The sequence below is a fragment of the Quercus robur genome, chromosome 2 (genome assembly GCF_932294415.1).
Source record: "Quercus robur chromosome 2, dhQueRobu3.1, whole genome shotgun sequence".
NCBI classification, from domain to species: Eukaryota; Viridiplantae; Streptophyta; class Magnoliopsida; order Fagales; family Fagaceae; genus Quercus; species Quercus robur.
Window position 1 is genome coordinate 52,794,524 of NC_065535.1, and position 24,445 is coordinate 52,818,968.

Consider the following 24,445-nt stretch of genomic DNA (forward strand, 5'->3'; position numbering starts at 1 on the left):
AGATAAGTTAAGGATTTTTTTTTTTTTTTTTGGGGGGGGGGGGGGGATTGGGTTTGTGGGATTTTCTATGTATGGACCCTACAAAAAAATAAAACTTCAAATTCAAAACAATAAAATTGTAATGCTTTAGGTTAGCGCTAAGATTCAAACCAGGTATGTGTTTGGAAAAAACATGTGTGTATTACCACCAAATTAATGCCTCTAAGATGTTTTAAAATATATCTTAAAAAAATATAGAAATAAATAAATAATTAATCTTATGCATTAATGTTAATTAGAAAAAGATAAACATCAAGAAAGTAACCTCAACTATGTTATTTTAGAGGGAGGTATGCCTTGAACGTGATGGGAGCTATCAAGGGAAATACGTTGGAAGTTAATTGGTCTATTCAAAGGTTCATGGAAGAAACCAAGATAATTCTAGCTGATTTTTTATTTTATTTTTTGGTGGATTTTGTTTTTAGAAAGCTTTTGGACACAACTTTAAAGTGGTCAACTATGATTAGAGGAGAAAAAATGATGAATTCATATGAAAGTAATTGTACATCGCTTATAGTTGACTACTTTATCAAATTATGGTAAAAGTTGTGGTCTTAGAAGAACCGTTATGTTTTTGTTTCAAACTCATAACTTATTAGCTAGTAGCCATATATGTAGCTTTATGTGAAGCAAATTCCCTTACTAAAAGAATGAGAAGGTATGGACCTTGCTAGCTTTTGTTTGATTCATATTAATGACGTGATTATTCAAGGGGAAAAAACATTAAAAGAATCAACGTTTGACCAACACCATCATTTTGAATCCTTTAAGGATATCACTTTATCATGTATAAGAATTGTTAGAGTTATAAAACAATTTCATCAAGAAATACGAGAGTAATATTATATCTGAATTTCCTCTTCTCAAGTATTCATTCACTACATCAAATTATTTATGATATTTATGATACTGATACATATATCTTTCTCTATACTATCGATGCTTCTCTATTTCTTAGTGTCCATTCCATTAAGAGCTTACACACACACACACACACACACACACACACATATGTATAGAGAGAGGGAGAGAGAAAGAGATCGAAGCAACTAAAAGAAGACAAGGCCATAAATTAGATGGCTTAGTTTCAACTCCTAGTAAATAGGTCTTACTTACACTAAGGAATTATGGTGGGTTGCTATCAGCTGCCCATGTGAATGAACAAAGTATAGAGAGATGCAAATTGACCTTTTAACAACTATTTATGTTAAAATTGGACTTTCCAATATGTTCTAGGAACAAATACCTTAAGACTTGAGAACAAAGAGTTTGTAGAAACAAGATAAATGGATGAAAAGGAATTTATTGTGGTTTTGTATGTATATAGTAATAGGTTAGTTTGTGAAAGTTCAAAAACGTGTACCAATACACTTTTGAACGTTTAGACCCCCAAAAATTAACTTAACCAACACAAGCAATATGTTAAACAACAAGTGTGCGGAAACTTAACATATGCTATAATGTGAAATAGGATAAAAACTATCTAAGCCATAACATAATAAAATCACAGCAGATAATATAAAGGCAGAGATAGAGAGGAAGGAAGATGCAAACACAAAGATAACACCCGATGTGTTATCGAAGAGGAAACCGAAGACCTCGGTGAAAAACCTCTCCGCCGCCCTCCAAGCGGTAATCAATCCACTAGAAAATACAGTTGGGATACAAGGACAGCAATAGACCCTCCAAGCCTAATCTACCCAGTGCACCTAAGCCCTCCAAGCTTCTTGCTCCAACGAGGTTGCGCCGAACCTTTTTCTTTTCTAGCTTTCCGGATTCCGCTACTACACCGTAGCATCAACCAATAAAGATTGGCTCCTTCCTAACTGCTTCCCAGAACTCCAAACGACTGTCTCACAGAGATGATAATGGTGAGAACCAGGTTTGGTATAATGCCTCTCAAGGTTTTGACAATGGAGAGGAAGAGAGTGAAGGATTTTGATGAGACTCTAAGGTAGAGATTGTGTATGAAACAATCTTGTTTTTCTTTAGGGTTTCTCTCTCAAAATTCTCTCTGGAAGCTCTCTTTCAATCGTGGGTTAAAGGGGTATTTATACTGGAGTGAAGAGGAATGTGAAACGTCAGGTTTTTTCCAAAACAGGGGTGGCTCGCGGCTTGACCTTGCGGCTTGACCAAGTCGCGAGATCCAGTCGCGAGTTAACCGTATGGCCAGTTGTCCTGTTTTGTCCTGTAGTGCTCCAGCTAGCATGACTGTTCATCTTCCAGCATGCTTGGCACGTGTGCAGCTTCTGGCGACTTGCAGCCGCGAGTCCACCCGCAAGTCCCAGCAGCGACACTCTGTTTTCTTGCACACTCTTGAGCAATCTTCACTCTATTTCACTCACTACCCTTACAACAATCCCACCTAAATACAGGGTTACTAAATGCTAAATTACAAGCAAATTTGGCACGGAATAAAGCCAATTAGATGGTTGAATAAATTCAACCTTACAATCTCCCCCTTTGGCTATTCCGTGACAAAACCCTAAAACAGACTCTAGACTTAACATGTGAGTTGGGAACAGTTGAACAAAACTCACTCACACCTAACTCTAGAAGCTGTGAAGCACTTGAATCATATGAACATAAACTCCTGAAACACAACAATACACCATGATCATTGTAAGCAAAAAATTATAAATGCATATGAAACAGGCAATATGAGATCAAGCAAAGATGGAGTTAATAAACAAACCATGGCTTGATCAACCAAGTGAACACCACAAGGTAGTGATCACAGTGCTCATTCACACTTGGAATGAACACAAAGACATACAAGTTAACAAGCACAAGGCAAGACACTTGTATGCTCAACACTCAACCAATGCATAGCACACAAGACATATGCATCTAGGAACAATCCTACAAGGGCACAAGAGTGACAGTACATAAACCAAAATGCAGAACATTTAGATTAAAGTACTGATTTGAACATAGCATAAAGGCTGCACTTAAGCAAGGTACATACCATAAAGCCTACAAACTATGCATAAAACAATAACCCTAAAAGCTTACAAAGCATATGGGTACAAACCAAATAACTTCCTGAAAAACATCATCAAACATATATTAAAGTTTAAACCAAGAGTATATGAAAAGAGTTAGAAACATCTATACACCAAAACACAGTGTATACACCATGAAAACACTAAAATACCCAAATCATATATATAAACACATTACTCCCCCTCAACTAATTACTCCCCTTTAAGAGCTGCTTTTCTGCTTCTCAATCATCAATGAACTTCTCCCCCTTTTTGACAGGAATTGCCAAAGGGTCACTGGTCATGCTGAGTTGTGAAGTTGTCAAGTTTAGCAGCCAAGACATCAATCTGGTCTTGCATGGCTCTCATCCTGTCAGAATGCTCAGTTTGGACTGCCCTGATCCCATCAAGCCTTTCCAGAATGATCTGGAAAGCATCTGGAGGTGTGTCTGCAGAAGTTGAAGCTCTGTGTCTTTTGCCACTTCTCCTAGGTGTTGAAGTTGATGCAAGCCCTGCTGCCTCTGCTTCAGTCTCCATTGGGGCAGCCTCTCCTTCATCACCTTCATCTTCTTCTCCTGGAAGCCTAACACTTATCCTTTTGCAGGTGAGCTTGTTGATTGCAGAGGGTGTAGACATGAGACTGATGTCTTGAGGGATTGGAACACCCTTATTCCTAAAAATCCTCATAAGCAAACTTGGAAAGATCAATTTAGGCCTAGAGGTTGTTCTAGTCTCATCCACAATGGTGTCATAAATGTGGGAACTTATGTCTATGAAGTTCTTTTCTTTGAGATCCATCAGAAAGACTGCTCTAGCACAGTTGATTGTAGTCAATTTCCTAATGGGATAGAGGTTAAACATCATAATTATTGTAAGGCACCTCATGTCCACTGGAAAGGCAGTGGTATTCAAACATTTCCCTTCTCTCTGCCCACCTATCCTTTGTTGAATTGTTTCAATAGACACACTCCTATCCTTGTAATTGATAAATTCTTCATCATCTAATCCTTCAAGCCCTAATGCATCATCTATGACATGAGCATCCAAGACAAACTCTTTACCCCTCACCCAGCAACTCAATTCATTATCCTTTATCACAGCATTTGAGTAGAATTCCCTAATTAAGGGTTCACACACAACAGGGAAACCACTCAGAAGCTTTTCCCATCCTCTTCCTTCAAAATAGCTGGGAATAAAAGTTTGCCTTAAGTCCTCCAAATCCACAAATCTCTCTTGAATGATTCCTGCATTCAAGAAGTTATCCTTGTATCTCTCAAAGTGGTGAACTGACCTAAACAATCTAGAATCCATCTTTAATCTTTTGTCAGCCTTCTTTGCAGTAGATTTCTTCTTCTGAGGTGAGGGAGCCATCTGTGAACAATCAGAAAAGGCCACAACAACATATAGCAATATATGTGCATAACCAGTCAGAACCATGTAATAAACAGAGAGAGATATCAACCATACAAATGAACTTCAAAGACTTAAACAACAAGCTACTTAGTTCAAACATATGGATAAACCAAGCCTAGGATAGGACACACATGAACAACATGGTGAAATTATCCTAAAGGCAGATAAATGACATTGAGACAGATAATGGGAAAAATGATATGACACACAAACAGTATATTGAGGCTAACAGAAGCTTCCCACAGATTAACACACTAAAACATGCAAATCTAGCACAGTAAAACTCACAACCTCAGAACAAACCAATAGAAATAACTCAACAGCTCAAAGATCAGATTGAAATAAAAGAAACACTTAGCTAAGCACAAGATGAAGAGCAATAAGCATATGACTATCATTTAACACAAACTATAGCAACAGCATCCACAAGCTAAGCAAGAACAAGGAGCAGAAACCGAAACAAAAATCCATTTCAAAAACACAATCATATGCGAAAAATAAAGGGTAAAAGCACAAAATCAAGTAGAAAAGAGTGGAAAACAGAAAACCCATACCTGTAACTTGACGATTTTGAGCTACAAGATTGCAACACAAGAGATTGGAAAAGGGAGCACAGAGTGTTTGGGAGGGAGAGAGTTTAGAGAGAAGATGAACAGTCACAAAAATTCGAGGGAAAAACTGAAAAAGTTTAAAAACTGCTCCTGTTTCCGCAAAACACGCGATTTTCGCGACTGGATTAAGTCGCCACACAGTCGCCAGCTCAAGCCGCCAAAGCACTCAAGAACAAAATTTTGAAAAATTTTTCTAAGTGTTTTTCGCGACTGGAAGGTCTACCCGCGAGTAAGTCGCGAGCTAAGCCGCGAAAATCTCTGAGTGAACCTCGCGACTGGACCTTCCACTCGCGAACAAGTCGCCAAAAATGACCAGCGAAGATGCGACTGAGTCTCGCGACTTGGTATACCCGCGATTGAGCCGCCAAAACAGGGAAAAACTGTACTTTTGAAATTTTCAGATTTTTCAACAAAAAAACTTTCCAAAAACACCTAAAACACTCAAAAATCTTTTTGTGCTTGAATTAACAAAGATTGAGCATGTGAGAAACACATTTTATCAAGTACAATCACACAAATGAATATGGCATTTATTGAACATAAACTTGTGTGTTGTGTGTGGATATCAACAATGAGATAGTCCTTTGTCTAATGTGAAGCTTCAATGATCAATTCAACCAAGGCATACACAATTAGCAGTAGATCATGTGACCAATCTCAATTATAGAAATATGAATATATGACCTCCCACATAACTTGATAACATAACTTGGAGTTTTTCATTTGACTCCACTTTCAGACATAACATTTGATCTTTTTGATCTATTTGAGGCAATCATCTCTCATTGTGAGAGGGATGTATAACATTTCTCTTTGAAGAACAGGCATTTGGCCTTTTTGAATGAAATATCACTTTTAATATAAGGTCGCTTACCCTTTTTCCTAGTCAAATACTAGAATGTGCGACAGGCTTTTGCAGCTCAATATCTCTTTTCATTTGGAGATTTACATTTGATGAGCTCTTTTTAGCAAAACAAAAATAAAAAGTGGGAAGATATATAGACACAAGTCTATGCATGACTCAAGATCAACATAACCATTCACTAATCATTCACGACAAGTTTGAAGATCTATTTACAACAATCACATAGATTTCAAGATTTTTCCCACAGAGATAACAGTGCATGAAAACAAGCAATGCTCGAAAATGCACACAGCCATTAGCACAAAGGTACAAGGCAAAACAAGTTTTGAGACAAAACTCAACAAAATCAATCAAGCTTTTTGATTTTCTAATTTTTTATGTGTTTTTTGGATTTTTGACACAAGAAACAAAAAGAATGATAAAACAACATTAGGAAATATTCACAAGAGAATAATCTAACAACCAAGAACAAACACAACAAGCATACCAAACAAACATAGTCACAAAGCATAGGAAGTATTAATGCATGGACATGTTGTAATGCTTATGCATGAGTACCCCTTTTCACCCACACGTCACTTGCGTTTGGGGTGATTTCCTTAAAGGATTGGGTACGGGAGTTAGGGCTTTCAAACCTTCGTGAGAAGCTTTCCAAGCAGTTGGTGAATGCACCAATCATCTTCATCACGTTCATCATTCCGGGATCTCCATTTTGCTCTCTAGATTGATCACCTGCCCAAGTTCTCCTATCAATTCTTGGTCCTCCTGACCTTTGAGGAGTTGCACTGTTCTTTGCTCTCAGCTTTTGGCAATTTGGTCGAGTGTGCCCTTGAAGTCCGCAATAATGGCACACATACATTCCTCTAGGACCTCTTTGTGGTCGTGGACGTGACTTGGCACGAGATTCAGACCTGCCCACAGACTGATTACAATGATTCAGCATCCGTTGGTCCACCACATTCTTCTTCTCCTCCACCTCGAGCTTCACACCAGTAGGGTCAGCTACAACTGGATCTTTGGCCTTTACAAACTTCACTTCTTTAGTGACATTTCCAGATGAACTACTTCCCCCGGTATATCCCAGTCCGGATTTGTCTGAAAAGCTCTTTTGAGATGATATAACATCATCTAGCTTCTTGGTGGTGACCCTCTCTATTTTTGCATTTGCTTGCACAACCTCATTCTCAAGAAATCTCACTTTAGTGTAAGCTTCGGACAGCTCACCATTCAGTGTTTCAATCTCGCATTTGGCCTCCCTATACCGGATTAGGAGACTTTTGTAGTCCTCCTCAGCCTTCTTCATTTTTCTTACAGCAGCCTTGGCTACCCTTGTGTATTCACCCGACTTCTCCAAGAGTGAGTTGTAATTTTCTTGAAGAGTTGCTGTGCTTTCTTCTTCTTCAGCTTCTGATTCTTCAACAATTCCTAGTGAGTCATCATCACTATGTTCTCCAAGGTCTTGAACAAGCAAATTCAACTCATCCGAAGACTCAACATGAGCAATAGTCATGAAAGCTGAATAGTTCCCCTCTCCATCACAGCTCTCTTCAGATTCTGAGTCAGACGAATCTGAGTCACTCAAAGTCGTGGCATACACCTTGCCTTTCGATTTCAAATAATTAGGACATTCCTTCTTAAAGTGTCCATGCCCGTTACATTCAAAACAAGTGACACCTTGTGTGGATTGGGATTCTTTTCCATCTTTCCTTTTGAAATCCCTCTTCTCCCTTCCAGAATTTTGGGATTTTCTCTTATCATCAAATTTTCCATTGTTTTTGAATTTCAAAAACTTTCTGAAATTTTTAACAAGATAGGCTACATCTTTGTCAACCACATCTTCTCCCGATGAGTCTTGATCTTCCGCCTTCTCATTAATGGTCTTTAGAGCAAGGGATTTACTCTTCCGTTGATTGGGCAGCGACATCTCATAAGTCTGCAGAGAACCAACCAGCTCCTGTACTTTGATGTCGTCAAGATCCTTGCTCTTTTCAATGGCTGTCACTTTAGCACGAAAACTTTCCGGCAATGATCGAAGGATCTTCCTTACAATCTTTGAGTCCTCCATTTTCTCTCCCAAGTTAAACTTACTGACAACCACCTCATTTAGCTTCCCATAGAAAGAGTCGAAAGACTCATCCTCACTCATCTTGAGCTCCTCAAACCGAGTTGTCAGCATTTGTAACTTGGTATCTTTCACTTTCTTCGTGCCTTCATAAGTGGTTTCCAGAATCTCCCATGCTTCTTTGGCAATGGTAATGTGAGAAATCCTGTGAAATTCATCTGGAGACACACCACAGAAAATAGCATTTAGTGCTTTACTGTTAGCATTAGATGCAGCAAGTGCTGCCTTATCCCATGTGGATTTGGCTGCCTCAGGTTTGGTCCAACCAATCTCAACAGCATCCCACACGGATTCATCAATAGAGCATAGAAAAGCTCTCATACGAACCTTCCAAAACGCATAATTACTTCCATCAAAATATGGAAGTGCATTAAGGGATTGAGACCTATCCATCTCAAAAAGGGAGTCAAGGATCACACAATGGTAATGAAACCAAACAGTAGTGTACCCGCTCTGATACCAATTGAAAGTTCAAAAACGTGTACCAATACACTTTTGAACGTTTAGACCCCCAAAAATTAACTTAACCAACACAAGCAATATGTTAAACAACAAGTGTGCGGAAACTTAACATATGCTATAATGTGAAATAGGATAAAAACTATCTAAGCCATAACATAATAAAATCACAGCAGATAATATAAAGGCAGAGATAGAGAGGAAGGAAGATGCAAACACAAAGATAACACCCGATGTGTTATCGAAGAGGAAACCGAAGACCTCGGCGAAAAACCTCTCCGCCGCCCTCCAAGCGGTAATCAATCCACTAGAAAATACAGTTGGGATACAAGGACAGCAATAGACCCTCCAAGCCTAATCTACCCAGTGCACCTAAGCCCTCCAAGCTTCTTGCTCCAACGAGGTTGCGCCGAACCTTTTTCTTTTCTAGCTTTCCGGATTCCGCTACTACACCGTAGCATCAACCAATAAAGATTGGCTCCTTCCTAACTGCTTCCCAGAACTCCAAACGACTGTCTCACAGAGATGATAATGGTGAGAACCAGGTTTGGTATAATGCCTCTCAAGGTTTTGACAATGGAGAGGAAGAGAGTGAGGGATTTTGATGAGACTCTAAGGTAGAGATTGTGTATGAAACAATCTTGTTTTTCTTTAGGGTTTCTCTCTCAAAATTCTCTCTGGAAGCTCTCTTTCAATCGTGGGTTAAAGGGGTATTTATACTGGAGTGAAGAGGAATGTGAAACGTCAGGTTTTTTCCAAAACAGGGGTGGCTCGCGGCTTGACCTCGCGGCTTGACCAAGTCGCGAGATCCAGTCGCGAGTTAACCGTATGGCCAGTTGTCCTGTTTTGTCCTGTAGTGCTCCAGCTAGCATGACTGTTCATCTTCCAGCATGCTTGACACGTGTGCAGCTTCTGGCGACTTGCAGCCGCGAGTCCACCCGCGAGTCCCAGCCGCGACACTCTGTTTTCTTGCACACTCTTGAGCAATCTTCACTCTATTTCACTCACTACCCTTACAACAATCCCACCTAAATACAGGGTTACTAAATGTTGAATTACAAGCAAATTTGGCACGGAATAAAGCCAATTAGATGGTTGAATAAATTCAACCTTACAGTTTGCAACTCTCCTTTAAGACTACGGATTTGGTAGATTTATTTACCAACTTGCACACAACACCCAAATTAAACTGATTTGGACTTACCTATATGTACTTGGAAAATAAATAGAATAACAAAAGAATTAGAAATAAAATAACAAGAGGTGAGACTAGATGCAAAGATGTTACGGTGAAACGATAAACTAAGAACACAGAGAGAGAGAGAGAGAGAGAGTTGTGTCTTTAAAGGGAATTGAAGGGTCTAAGGATTTTAGTGATTTAATAAATAAACAAAATTGTGTGCGATGGCTCTAGCCTCTAGCAGTGGTACATAACTGCTAAAGCGTTTTTTATTTGTTTGTGTTTTTTATACGTGCATCTCCTTTTTGGTAAGGACAAAATTATTTTGTTTAAAACTTTTTAAAGGGCCAGGTTGTTTGTTTTTGTTAAAATTGGTTGATTGAGCTTAATTGTTTTTAGTTTTACTATTGGTAATTATTGTTGTTGGGCTAATTTTTTTGGGATGGTATATTTTGTTTTAAATTTTAGATCTATAATTTTTTTTTTTTTTTTAAACTTTTAAAAGGAGAATGCAAGATTTACAATTTTTTTTTTTTTTAACAAATTGCTATTGTGGTAAGTGGTTATTAGTAAGTAAAAAAGTGATGTAAGTAGTAAGCCCAAATACAAACCAATAAGAATTTACTACATTAGAAGTTTTGTAAAATTGTTGTAGAAAAGTTTGTGGCTATAGGAAATAATTCACATCAATTTATAAGACTTTTAATCAATTTCGGTTTTACCTTCCCTTATCTCATCCTCTTTTACTATATATGTGTGTGTGTTTCTAAAAAAAATAAAAAATTTCGGTTTTACCTACATTAAATTAATACAACGTATATAGTTATTAAAGGGCGCAAATCAATTAAGCCCATGGATTGGGCCTGAGCCCATCTGGCCTAAGACCCTATCTGATGAGATTCTACCTCTTGTTGGTCTCAATTCCTTTTAAAAAATCTCTACTTAAAAAACTCAAATTCTCTAAATTCACTTGCAACTCCAAAGTCTTGAAGAGGGAGATCTCTCTGTCACCTAATTTCCACATAAGGCCAAAACACTTTCTGATAAACTCATTGTGGCTGGAAGGCTCTTCTTAAGTCTAAATTCAAGACTTTAACATCTGTGTTTTCAAATGCCTCAAATCTGGTTTTTGTGATTTAGTTACCACCTTAGCTACTCGTCTCAACCCAACCCTATTTCCTTTCTTGAGTTACATAGCCTTCTTCTCATCCACAAGTTCCTGCACTTTGATGCGTGTTCATAGAACTCACCTTGGGCAAATGCTGCTCATTGTGGAACTTCTTCAAATAGGGGTTAAGTCGCAGTGCTAGTTCAATGCAAAAGGCAAGTAGGCAACCGTGTAAGGCCCCAATGAGAGTACTAATTAAGCCCCAAACATTCACTAATAACTAAAAAGTAATTTTTTATCAAAGAAAAACCATAAAAAGAAAAATCTTTTCATTGGATGTGGCAATGACTGTTTATCGCTGCTCATCTTGCCTTCCATGCCGCTCCTTGGTATGCCCCCTCTCCTTTTCCAACATTATTGGGATAGTATTGGTGACGATATTGTTAAGGCTGTTTTATTTTGCTTAAATTCCAAAGAAGTTTTGCCATGCCTTAACCATACTTATATTACACTCATCCCCAAAGTTAAGAGCCTGGAATTCATTTCTGAATTTCGACCTAGTGCGCTTTGTAATGTCCTGTATAAACTTGTCTCCAAAGCATTGGCCAACAGATTAAAAAGAGTGCTGCCCCAGATTATTTCTGAATCTGAAAGCGCTTTCCAACCGGATAAAGCTATCTCGGATAACATTTTGGTGGTGTTTGAGACTCTCCACCATATGAAGATGAAGAAGGTGGGCAAAGTGGGACATGTGGCTTTAAAATTGGACATGAGTCAGGCTTATGATAGGTTGGAGTAGGTTTTTCTGAAGTTGATTATGGAGAAGATGGGTTTCCATCCTACTTGGATTGGGTGGATAATGGAGTGTATCCGATCAGTTACTTACTCCATTTTGGTAAATGGTGAACCCAAAGGCCATATCATTCCATCTAGAGGTATTCGGCAGGGTGATCCCTTGTCTCCATATCTCTTTTTACTATGCTCGGAGGGTTTGAATGGGCTTATTCAACATGCGGTTGATGGTGGATAGATTGAGGGCTTCTCTCTTTGCCGCTTAGGTCCAAAGATTTCTCATTTATTTTTTGCAGATGATAGTCTCATTTTTTGCCGGGCAAAGGTGGAGGATGTGGAAGCCATCCAAGTCCTTTTGAATCTTTATGAGAAGGCTTCAGGGCAAAAGATTAATTCTGCAAAAACCACCTTGTTCTTTAGTAAAAATGTGTTGGATTCAACTAAAGAGACTATTAAAAATTTGTTGGGGGTTGCTGAGATTAAAGAGTATGAGAAATATCTGGGTTTGCCAGCAGTGGTGGGAAGAAACAAGAAAGCTAGTTTGAACTATATCAAAGATAGGGTGTGGGAAAACTCTAAGGGTGGAAGGAGAAATTACTTTCTCAATCGAGCAAAGAAGTCTTGTTGAAAGCAGTAGTTCAAGCCATCCCCACATTTGCTATGAGTTGTTTCCACCTTCCGGTAGGCCTTTGCCAAGATATTGAAATGCTTATTCGGAAATTTTGGTGGTGTCAAAGGGGAGATAGAAGGAAAATTCATTGGAAGAAGTGGAAGGTCTTGTGTAAGCCAAAACTAGAGGGAGGTTTGGGTTTTAAAGATCTTTGTAAGTTTAATGAGGCAATGTTATCTAGGCATGTTTGGAGATTAACACATGACACAGGTTCTCTTTTCTACAAAGTGTTTAAAGCCAAATATTTCCCAAATGGCAGTGTGTTTGAAGCAAAGTCAGCCACGGGTTCATTTGCATGGAAAAGCATTCTTCGCTCCAAAAACTTAATTGAAAGAAATGGCCGTTGGAGAATGGGGGATGGTAAAACCATTTGGATCTTCCAAGATGCTTGGCTTCCTAATTCAAATGCTAGCAGAATCCTATTCCATAGAGGTGGACTTGCTCCGAATTCTACAGCTGTTGAGCTTATTGATCCCAACTCAGGGTGGTGGAACCTAGGCTTAATTGATCAATGCTTCTACCCTCCTGACGCCCAGATCATAATTTCCTTTCCTATATGCATCACTCCCTAGACCGACTCTTTTGTTTGGCCTATTGAAAAGAATGGCTCATACTCAGTGAAGTCAGGTTATAAAATTCTTTGTGAAGAACAGCAGTTGGGTGGTCCCTTAACAGACGCTACTGAAGCTCAGAGGAATTTATGGAAAGGTGTTTGGAAACTCAAAGTTTCGGGAAAGATAAAACACTTCCTATGGAAGTCCTGTACCAATTCGTTACCCACAAAGGATAATCTGATGAAGAGAACCATCTTACAAGAGAACGTGTGTCACCTTTGCTCCGTTCATCCTGAGGATGTCAAGCATGCTCTATGGGGTTGCTCTAAGGTCCGACAGGTGTGGCAAAGGTGTTTTGGTTGGTTAGTTAACACTCAAGATGAGGAAGGCTCCTTCTCGGACCTGGTTCAACTAGCCCAGACCAAGCCACGCCTGTTTCCACTGTTTGCAGTCACGGCATGGACGATATGGCATCTCCGGAACAAGTCCCGTCTCCAAGCAACCACGCTACCTTTGGACAGTCTTGCTGACTTTGCAGGAAAATATCTACAGATTTATGCAGATAGGAACGTAAAGCAGATGCCACTCGTGAGAAGTGTAGCATCAACAGTCCGTTGGAGCCCATTGTGCTTAAATTAGGTGAAAATAAACTTTGATGGTGCTCTGTTTGGAGAGTCGGATTGCACAAGAATTGATTTGGTGATTCGAAACTTGGGGGTGTGGTTATGGCTGCCCTGTCTGAAAAAATTGTGAAGCCACAAGCAGTGGAATTGGTGGAGATTTTGGCTACTCGACGTGCAGTGCTTTTTTCTAGAGAATCAGGTTTCTACAATCCAGTTTTTGAAGGGGACTTGTCTACTGTTATCAAGTCTCTTCAGGATAGGATTGTGTCTCACGCCCAGGGAGGGCATATTTTAAAAGACATTTTGTCTCACTTAAACTCGTTTCAGAGTTGTTCCTTCTCTCATATTGGCAGGCAAGGAAATGCAGTAGCGCCTGCCTTAGCCCAGAGAGCTAGATTATCTTACCCCCTAGAGGTCTGGATGGAGTCTGTTCCTTCAGATATCTCTTCTTTTGTACGGTTCGACCTTCGGGTATAGTTTTAATGATAAATTATCTTCTTTCTAAAAAAAAAAAAAAAATTTATATATATATATATATATATCTATGTGTGTGTGTGTGTGAATGTACAAAGCTAGCTATGCCACTTGACATAATGTGAATCAATTGATACAATTCAAAATTGAACAGTCTTTGAACTTTTGTTTTATATATTACTAACTAGTAAGTTACCCGTGCAATGCACGAATAATGTTGTAATGTTTTATGTCAGATTGTTTTGGAGAATTTTGAAAATGTATTATAACATAATTGTTATAAAACTTTATTAGTAATAAATTCATCATAAAAAGCAACAATTATAAATTGTACACGTATATTCATTATAATTATTCAATTGAAGGAATGAGGAAATTTTTTTTTGGAGGAATATTATAGAATTAAATTTGATATAGAATGTGTTTTTTTCTCCCTCATATAAAATGCAAGGCCTCCTTCCTTGGTTATTGCCAACTCATACAGGTTAGTATTAGATTAAATAACAATGTTAGAGCTAGGTAGGTGTCGTCAAAAGATTGAAGGTAAATGACATCGTTTTTTGTCTGTATGTATTTGACATGGGATGGCATAAAAGGCTGTGGATAAGTATATAAAAAGGGGTAGAAGAGCAAGATGTAAAAATGGTGAATTAAAATGTAAAGAGTTTTGTGTGTGTGTGAGGGATGAAAAATCTTGAATCATTGAACTAAATGAAACAAAAAGTTAATATTTAATTTGTCTTATCTCTGATGTGGCACTTGAGAATATTTTAATTCTCTTTGCACAAAAATGCGCCACTTGACAAAACCTCTTGCTTTCTCACCTTAGGTCTCTGCTTTTATATAATATTGATGATTGGATATCAGATTAGATGCAGCTTGTAATTAAATGTTATCATCTCGGCCTTAAAAACTTACTACCAATAATTGGGCAAATTTTATTTTTTATTTTATTTTTTTAATTCCATGAACTTCTTTTGTAGCCTGATTTCATTGTTCTTTTATGCATGAAGATAGCAAATAATGATCAAAAGCAAGTTTGCACTTCTTCTGGCACTATTTCATCAAAAGTAAATTTTCCTAGAAGAGATAGTTCTCAACAAAAAGATTCTAGAAAACCACATTGGAGATGATGGAGCTACCAAACATAAGGCCATACTTTTATTCATAAGAGCAGTGCAGATTGATTTAAAAATAATAGGCGATAGATAATATCATAAAAAGGGGGCTCAAGTTCTAACGCTATAATTTAAAATGCTTGATGAATTTCAATATGTTTTCCTCTTCTTTGGGTTTGTGGGAATCTACGTTAACGGAAAATTATGTACAAATTAGGAGGTTTATCTGAAGAAGGCTTGGGTTTGTGTTGTTGCAGTCTTATTGAGTTGTTTAAATAATGCATAGGGTTCCTATTGAACTCGTCCTGTTATTATGTTGATATATAGGCTGTAGATATATCTGATGTGGTGAACCATCTTAGTAAAGTTGGCTGCTGAAGGCCAGAATTCTAGAAGCATTATAACTCACTTTCGTAGAGATATAATGTTTTGGTCTCTTCTTCACAAATTTGTGAAGAAAATCTGTGGATGATTTCTCATACATATTGGGCATGTCCTTAATTTAAAGGGCATTTAGATACTTTAAATTCTAAAGATCAAGTGTTAGCTTCATAATAGCCACAATTATTGAAACATAAGTTGTCTTTACAAAATTTTATTAAGAAAAAGCTAAAATATGTGTAGAGTGTGGATTGTATTTTTTAATATTCAAAAGAAAAGTGGGAAGCTCCAAAAATGTAGTTAAGCACTCGGATTCACTAGTCTCTGATTACATGTCAAGTTTAATGGAAGAATTGTAATGTTGAACCAAAATTATAAAAAATGTTGAAGCATTGAAATTATTTTACTTTTTTTTTAAATTATATATATATATATATATATATATATATATATATATATATATAGAGTCAAAATTAATTGTACTTTAGAATCTGCCTAACAATAATTGGACATGAAATGCCTACGGCTACATAAAACCAGTAGACTTTTTGCTCATCTGTATTGAATGATCTGCTTTAATTGGATTGCATTGTTTAACAATTCTATTTTCGATTGCAATAGAGAAGTATTATATTTTGAATTGTAAATATAGATATAATGAAACCTTGTGCATGATCTAATACGAATGCATGGATAAAAACTCAATAAAGGAGTTCCCATGTTAATTCAAATGACAAATTCAACCAACTCAATGAGAGCAAGATCAAAATAGTGTACAAAGTAGAAGAAATCAAAATTCATAAATTAAAATTTAATAAGCACAAAATTTATTTGGGAGGGCTTGCTAGATGGATGAGGTCCAATATGATTTTCATTTGTTTGCTCCAACTTTATCCTTAACAGCATCACAAGCCCCTTGTGCCTTATCCTTCATCTGCTGGCCAGCCTGCAATATATAGGACTCCATATGTAAGCAATTAACAATGATGTAGGACAGTATTGCTTGAGATCGAAGTATTTTGTTATGTTTATTTGTAATTTTCTAACTTAGTAAAAACTTTGTTGAACCTCTTGGCATGATTCCTTGGCAGATTGAGTAGCATTGCTTGCCTTTTCCGCCAAGTTGCCCGCCTTTTCCTAAACCAAAAAAGAACAACACATTATTGTCAACATTTAAAATGTCAACGTGCATAGTGTTCATGCATGAAACATCCATCCATGCCTATGTAAATCCTTTTAGATGTAGTTTGCCTAAGAAGCACTGTATCATAGGCGTATCTTGGACATATTGGCAATTAAAATAAAAAATCAGTGTACGCATACAGGAGTATCCTAGAAATATCCGGTACCGGATACAAATATATGAGCTAAACTAGAGTATCTGTGCTTACTAGATGTATGCTACTATGCTAATAGATGTAAATAGGATGGATTATGGATAGAAACTCACCTGAGCTTGGCCCTTGGCCTCGCCAGCTTGGTAACTTGCATTCTGGGATTTGTCCATCTTCAGTTTCTGCTTGGAACACAAACACTAACAATGTAATTCAGGCTCTAAAATTCAACTTGGGTGATTCTACAAACAAATGTGAGGCAAAATTTATAGGATTTTCAAACCAATCCACTAATTGACACGTTTATGTTTTCTCAAATATGCTCACAACATGTGTCATCATATGATTGAAGTTTGGCATTTTAATTTGGCCTTAGGACCAGGTGCTTCTTTTGATGATACGCACACTAACCATTCAATTTAAAGTTAGTTACGATTTTAGAGGGATATATATGAACTTGGCCTTGACACTACTTGCAATGAATTTGCTACTCTAGAGTCTAGACTGTCCTAGTGATAAAGTTTGCTTGTGGTAATTAAACTTTGTCCTTTATTGAGAAATACATATAAACTTCGCTTTTTTTGATGAATAAACTTCGCATTTTTTGAGTCATATGATGTGATAAAAATAAATAATAATAAAAAGAGATCTTAAAAAATTCATAAGCACACCTGCTATGCATATTCTTGCTCTATCAAGTAGTAAGAAAAAAATACTCATTATCAATCACACATTTGTGCAAATATTTCATGTCCAGATTTTATGTACAGATCTTAGTTTGCTCCATAGGTACGTAAAGCACCCCCTCATTAACTGGCATCACATGAAAGATTAATAGTAACCTAAACTTTTAAGTAATTAAATTCAGCCAAAAAAACTTTTAAGTAATTAAATGTTACCTCCACTTTCAGTGTCAGATTGTCCATATAAACTGGGCCAGAATAGAGTCTTCCAGACTACATAGATCCAGTCTTAGGCCAGATGGGCTCAGGCTCAATCCGTGGGCTTTTTTTATTTGCACCCTTTAATAACTACGTTGTATTAATTTAAATTTTAATGCAGGTAAAATCCAAATTGATTAAAAATCTTATAATAAGATGTGAATTATTTCCTATAGCCACAAACTTTTCTACAACAATTTTACAAAACTTCTAATGTAGTAAATTCTTATTGGTTTGCATTTGTGCTCACCACTTACATCACCTTTTTACTTACTAATAGCCACTTAATATAATAGCAATTTGTAAAAAAAAAAAAAAAAAAACTTGTAATTCTTGCATTCTCCTCCTTTTAAAAGTTATAAAAAAAATTTATAGATCTAAAATTTAAAACAAAATATACCATCCCAAAAAAATTAGCCCAAAAACAATAATTACCAATAATAAAGCTAAAAACAATTAAGCTCAATTAACCAATTTTACCAAAAACAAACAACCCGGCCCTTTAAAAAATTTTAAACAAAATAATTTTGTCCTTACCAGAAAGGAGATGCACATATAAAAAACACAAACAAATAAAAAACCCTTTAGCAATTAAGTACTAATGCTAGAGGCCAGAGTTGTCGCACACAATTTTGTTTATTTATTAAATCACTAAAATCCTTAAACCCTTCAATTCCCTTTAAAGACATGGTTCTCTCTCTCTCTCTCTCTCTTAGTTTATCATTTCACCATAACATCTTTGCATCAAGACTCACCGCTTGTTATTCTATTTCTAATTCTTTTGTTATCCTATTTGTTTTCCAAGTACATATAGGTAAGTCCAAATTAGTTTAATTTGGGTGTTGTGTGCAAGTTGGTAAATAAATCTACCAAATCTAAAGTCTCAAGGGAGAGTTGCAAACGGACCTACTACTATATACACACAAAACCACAATAAATACCTTTTCATCCATTTATCTTGTTTCTACAAACTCTTTGTTCCCAAGTCTTAAGGTATTTGTTCCTAGAACATATTGGAAAGTCCAATTTTAACATAAATTGTTGTTAAAGGGTCAATTTGCATCTCTCTCTACTTTGTTCATTCGCATGGGCAACTGATAGCAGCCCACCATAATTCCATTGTGTAAGCAAGACCTATTTACTAGGAGTAGAAACTAAGCCATCAAACTTATGGCCTTGTCTTCTTTTAGTTGCTTCTCTCTCTCTCTCTCTCTCTCTCTCTCTCTCTCTCTCTATCTCTCTCCATATATGTGCGTGTGTGTGTGTGAGTATAAGCTCTTATCGGAATGGACATTAAGAAATAGAGAAACATCGATAGCAAAGAGAAAGATATATGTATCAGTATCATAAATATCATAAATAATATGATGTGGTGAATGAATACTTGAGAAGAAGTAATTCAGATATAATATTACTCTCGAATTTCTTGGTGAAGCTGTTTTATAAACTCTAAGGATTCTTATACATGATAGAGTGATATCCTTAAAGGACTCAAAATGGTGGTCTTGGTCAAACTTTGATTCTTTTAATGTTTTTTCCCTTGAATAATCACTTCATTAATATGAATCAAACAAAAGCTAGCAAGGTTCATACCTTCTCATTCTTCTAGTAAGGGAATTTGTTTCACACAAAGCTACATATATGGCTACTAGCTAATAAGTTATGAGTTTGAAACAAAAACATAACAGTTCTTCTAAGACCACAACTTTTACCATAATTTAATGAAGTAGTCAACTATAAGTGATGTACAATTACTTTCATATGAATTCATCATTTTTTCTCTACTAATCATAGTTGACCACTTTAAAGTTGTGTCCAAATGCTTTCTAAAAAAAAAAAAAATCCACAAAAAAAAAAAAAATCAGCTAGAATTATCTTGGTTTCTTCCATAAACCTTTGAATAGACCAATTAACTTCCAACGTATTTCCCTTGATAGCTCCCATCACGTTCAAGACATACCTCCCTCTAAAATAACATAGTTAAGGTTACTTTCTTGACGTTTATCTTTTTCTAATTAACATTAATGCATAAGATTAATTAATTATTTATTTCTATATTTTTTTAAGATATATTTTAGAACATCTTAGCGGCATTAACTTGGTGGTAATACACACATGTTTTTGCCAAACACATACCTAGTTTGAATCTTTGCGCTAACCTGAACCATTACAATTTTATTGTTTTGAATTTAAAGTTTTATTTTTTTGCAAGGTCCATACGTAGAAAAGCCCACAAACCCAATCCAAAAAAAAAAATCCTTAACTTATCTCAAGAACTTCTTTCCTTCGATGTTGGTGATAAAGGACATAGTTTCCCCTCTCCGTGTGCCTTTCTCTTTGTTCACAGTCTCTGCCATCTCTCGCCTCTAAATCTCAGTAGGTCTCATCCTTTTCCTTCTTTTTTCCATCTGGCTTATTATTATTTCTGTTTGGTCCCTTTATTGCTAAATTGTTTTTAATTTTGTTTTGTTATTGGTTTCCTTTTGGCATCGCAGGGTTGCTAGGAACACAACCCAGGAATTCTTGTATTATCCCTTTTGGTTCCTAGTAGGTGAGAGAATAAGTAATTGTATATACTTAAACTATGAAACTTCTATGATTATCTATGTTGCGGTGTTGGTTAATGATTTTATTGATCCCCTCTTTGTGAAGTGTTCCATTATGTAATGCAAATTCATGAATTTTATTCCTAAATTATAAATAAGTAAATTTGTTCAGTAGTAAAAATAGTGTTGGTTTATTGCTTATTTATTTATTTTTAGTGGGACAGGGGTGAAGATAATAAATTTTAATTTATAATAGTCATATACCTACACATTGTATCTAAGTTATCATTTTTTTATGGGCTTGTTATGGGTATCACCTTGAAGTACATTATTAGATTCATCATCATTAAACATTAATTTAAGTAAGAAGCTTTGTTTCTTTTTAAATCCTAATGTAAAATTCATTGCCCATGTGTTGATACCCTATTTTGCAACCTGCATTTAACCTCACATGGAGGGTAAAAGGGTAATTTCACTTTGAAAATATGCATCTTGATTCTGGTCATTAGATCCTTAATCTCATTTCACCAAAATGATCTTGATGTTGTAACGATTAAATCGACTGGTCATAAGCCCGAATCGGACCACCAGATTGAAAGTTATCATCAAATCAAGTTTTAATGGCTGAGATGCACCATCACAAATTGAGTCTGATTATATGTGATTATGAAAAATTGATTTCAATTGGTTATAAGTATAATCAATTTGAGATCAATGATGTGTTATAATTTGATTGGTTAGGACTACATTATATGGTAGGGTTGCACACACCTAATTAACTAGATAGTTAAACATTAATTTTTCAATGAGTAATTTATGCAATCATCTTTTAATTAGAGTAAATTTAGAACTAGTTAAGTCTAAGTTATCATTTTTTTATGGGCTTGTTATGGGTATCACCTTGAAGTACATTATTAGATTCATCATCATTAAACATTAATTTAAGTAAGAAGCTTTGTTTCTTTTTAAATCCTTATGTAAAATTCATTGCCCATGTGTTGATACCCTATTTTGCAACCTGCATTTAACCTCACATGGAGGGTAAAAGGGTAATTTCACTTTGAAAATATGCATCTTGATTCTGGTCATTAGATCCTTAATCTCATTTCACCAAAATGATCTTGATGTTGTAACGATTAAATCGACTGGTCATAAGCCCGAATCGGATCACCAGATTGAAAGTTATCATCAAATCAAGTTTTAATGGCTGAGATGCACCATCATAAATTGAGTCCGATTATATGTGATTATGAAAAATTGATTTCAATTGGTTATAAGTATAATCAATTTGAGATCAATGATGTGTTATAATTTGATTGGTTAGGACTACATTATATGGTAGGGTTGCACACACCTAATTAACTAGATAGTTAAACATTAATTTTTCAATGAGTAATTTATGCAATCATCTTTTAATTAGAGTAAATTTAGAACTAGTTAAGTCTAAAATGGGAGTGATTAGAGTCATTTAATGTTAATTGGGAGCTAATTTGGGACCTATTAATATTAATTGTGCTGAAACCATTTTCTAACAAATGATCTCTGATCACTATTTCATCAATATCTCTCAGAATATTTTGAATCTGTGAATGAGGTTAATTAACCTAGAAACTAGACATCCGGGGCTTCAATTTAAGCACAAGAATGAGACAATTCCGATCAAAATTGAGTCAGATATGATTTTTCAAAGTTGGCTCTACAGACTATTACAGCAGCTACGGGAAAACTGAACTTTGCTTGCTCCTCACTCTCGTCAATCTCCACATTTAATGCACCAAATTTCCTCAAATGCTAAAATGAGGTCTAGGTTAATTATTCTTTGTCAACCCTCATTAAATGGCCTTCCATTCATATTTCCTCCACCACTACTATATAAACCCCTCATTTCCTTCATTTCAAAGGACAAAAAAAAAAAAAAAAAAAAAAAAAAAACAAAACAAAACAAAAAAACCCCTCTCTTCCCCTCTCTTGAGTTCTAGTGAAGTTGAGTAGTCTTGTCATATCTTGGTCTTCCTGAAACTCAAGGTATTGAGTGAGACTCACTTTTCCTCTCCTAACTCTTCTTTTCCTCCACCTTTAGGACCTCTACCAAGAGTCTCCTCCTCCACCATATGGATCTTGCATGAAGGTATAATCCCTTTCTCTAACTTGTTTTTTATGTTGCCATGATGAGAATTTAGGATTAAAGCATGATAGTAACTATTTAAATTCTCTTGAATACGTTTGAATGTTCTTAAATGTTCTTATGTGTTCTTCATATATTCTTGGTTGTTCATCACATGTTCATGCATAACACTAGCTTCGATCTTAAATCCACATCAAAAAACATGAAAAAGATGTTTGTTAAATAATTCTTTTAAATTCTTGAATCTAGGATATCACCATCCACACACATTCACTAGAGTTTATTTTTCAATCCAAATGCAATGCTTAATAAATTGAATTAACGTTTATCACATGCACACACATTAAATTCAACATGCAAATTGATTGATAACATATTGGATAATGTGATATGAATGTTGGCCACCATAGTCTAGAAGATCGGTTTCACCGGGCAAGGTGGGTGCCTAACACCTTCTCATCTTGTAACATAGCCTCCGAGCTTAAATCAAGGGTTAGTAGATCAAATGCTTATCCATGTACTTTTCGATTTTTAAATTGTAACTAGGAAAAAAGCAATATACTTTATCTTAGATTGTATCTAGGACCAAAGCTATGTAATTTCTTATGATCAATGTAAATTCAATTTCAAATAAATAAAATGAGGAATTTTTCAGTTTTGGTTTTCTTATTTATTCCAATAATTAAATAAGCGACGACTTCATTGTAAAACCCTTAATCTAAAGGGGAAAATATAACTAGTCGAACCTCCATTTTGAGAGGCAATAACACGACTCCACCCATTCACGTGGGTTTGGCCCAACATCATAAAAAAAGGGCCTAGGGCGCGGTCTCTTACACCATGATTTTTGAGTGAGAAAGATTCAAATTGCTGATTTATGATTTCTATAGTGTAAGTGAATTGCTTGAAGTTATACAAAACTTATACATTATCAATGAAAGCGGATGGTTATGTATTAATATTTTTAATGCTTGATAATAATTATTGGCATTTCTTGCTGCCATGGTTTGAGTTACCCTTTATTTATTTATTTATTTTTAATGGAGAAGTTTATATCTTTTTTTAGAAATAATATATTGGCCCACATGTATCATAATACAAAGAACAAAGGGAAAACTATGTTCGTTGATTTGAATGATGATGCTAGCAAGGATGGTAATAATATAATAGATAATGAATGTGATATGGTACAAAAAGGCAGTGGTGATGCTACTCAAAATTTGGAAAAACACTAGTGCACTTTTCTCGACAAAGGAATAGATCAATTGACTAATGCCCAAGCAATTGGTTTGAAATTCAGTTCCCTAGATGATGGTGGAGAATTTTATAACACATATGTGAAGTTGGTTGGCTTTAGTATTCGCAAAGATGAGATAAAGCATAATAAAAATAACATCGTGACCTCTAGAAGATGGGTTTGTGCAAAAAAAAAAAAAAAGATTGCGAACGAGAAAAAATTATGTAAAGTTAAATTTCATGCGAGAGGCAAGACCAATAACAAGAAGTGGTTGCAAGGCCGCTTTTTGTATTAGGTTTGATCGTAAGTCAAATAAATGGGTTGTAGGAGAGTTTAAAAGGAAGCATAATCACAACTTAGTTACTCAATTCAAAACTCAATTTCTTTGTTCACACAGGACTATTAAGGATTTCGATAAGGCTTAGATTATATCACTGCATAATATTGGGGTCAAATCAAAGGAGAAAATGGGCAAATGTCCTTTTCTCCCAAACTAAGCAGCGTTTTGCCCTATTTTCCAAGCTAATTAGGGAAATGCCCCCATTTTTGTAACTCGATTTGAGATAAATCGAGTTTAAAAAAAAAAAAAAATTCTGGAGCCCTATAGTAGCGTTTTTAAGGACTTATAGTGACGTTTTAAGGACCTATAGTGGCGTTTTGTAACTCAACCTCCATGAGATCGAGTTAAGAGCTACTATTTTTGCCCGAAAAGGGCATTTGGCAATTTTTTCCTCAAATCAAATCATGGACCATTTGATCGAACAAGTTGGAGGATACGAGAACCATATAGTGGCAGATCACAATTCCAATAAAAAAGTAACACAAAAGTTGGATATGATTGTGGGTGTTAATGTGGGGTTGATTTTTCT

General features: G+C 35.9%; 2 protein-coding genes across 2 annotated transcripts in view; one reads left to right on the forward strand and one right to left on the reverse strand.

The window, feature by feature from the left end:
* Positions 1-24,445, forward strand: part of LOC126713978 (proline dehydrogenase 2, mitochondrial-like) — a 42,655-nt gene that overhangs the window by 18,029 nt on the left and 181 nt on the right. The gene's annotated exons all lie outside the window — the stretch shown is intronic.
* On the reverse strand, positions 16,090-16,961 carry LOC126713980 (stress-induced protein KIN2-like). The gene is made up of 3 exons (XM_050413957.1): positions 16,844-16,961; positions 16,462-16,530; positions 16,090-16,339 (listed from the first exon to the last, which is right to left on the reverse strand). Exons 1-3 carry the CDS (start codon positions 16,898-16,900, stop codon positions 16,265-16,267), a joined length of 201 nt encoding a protein of 66 aa, XP_050269914.1. The 5' UTR covers positions 16,901-16,961; the 3' UTR covers positions 16,090-16,264.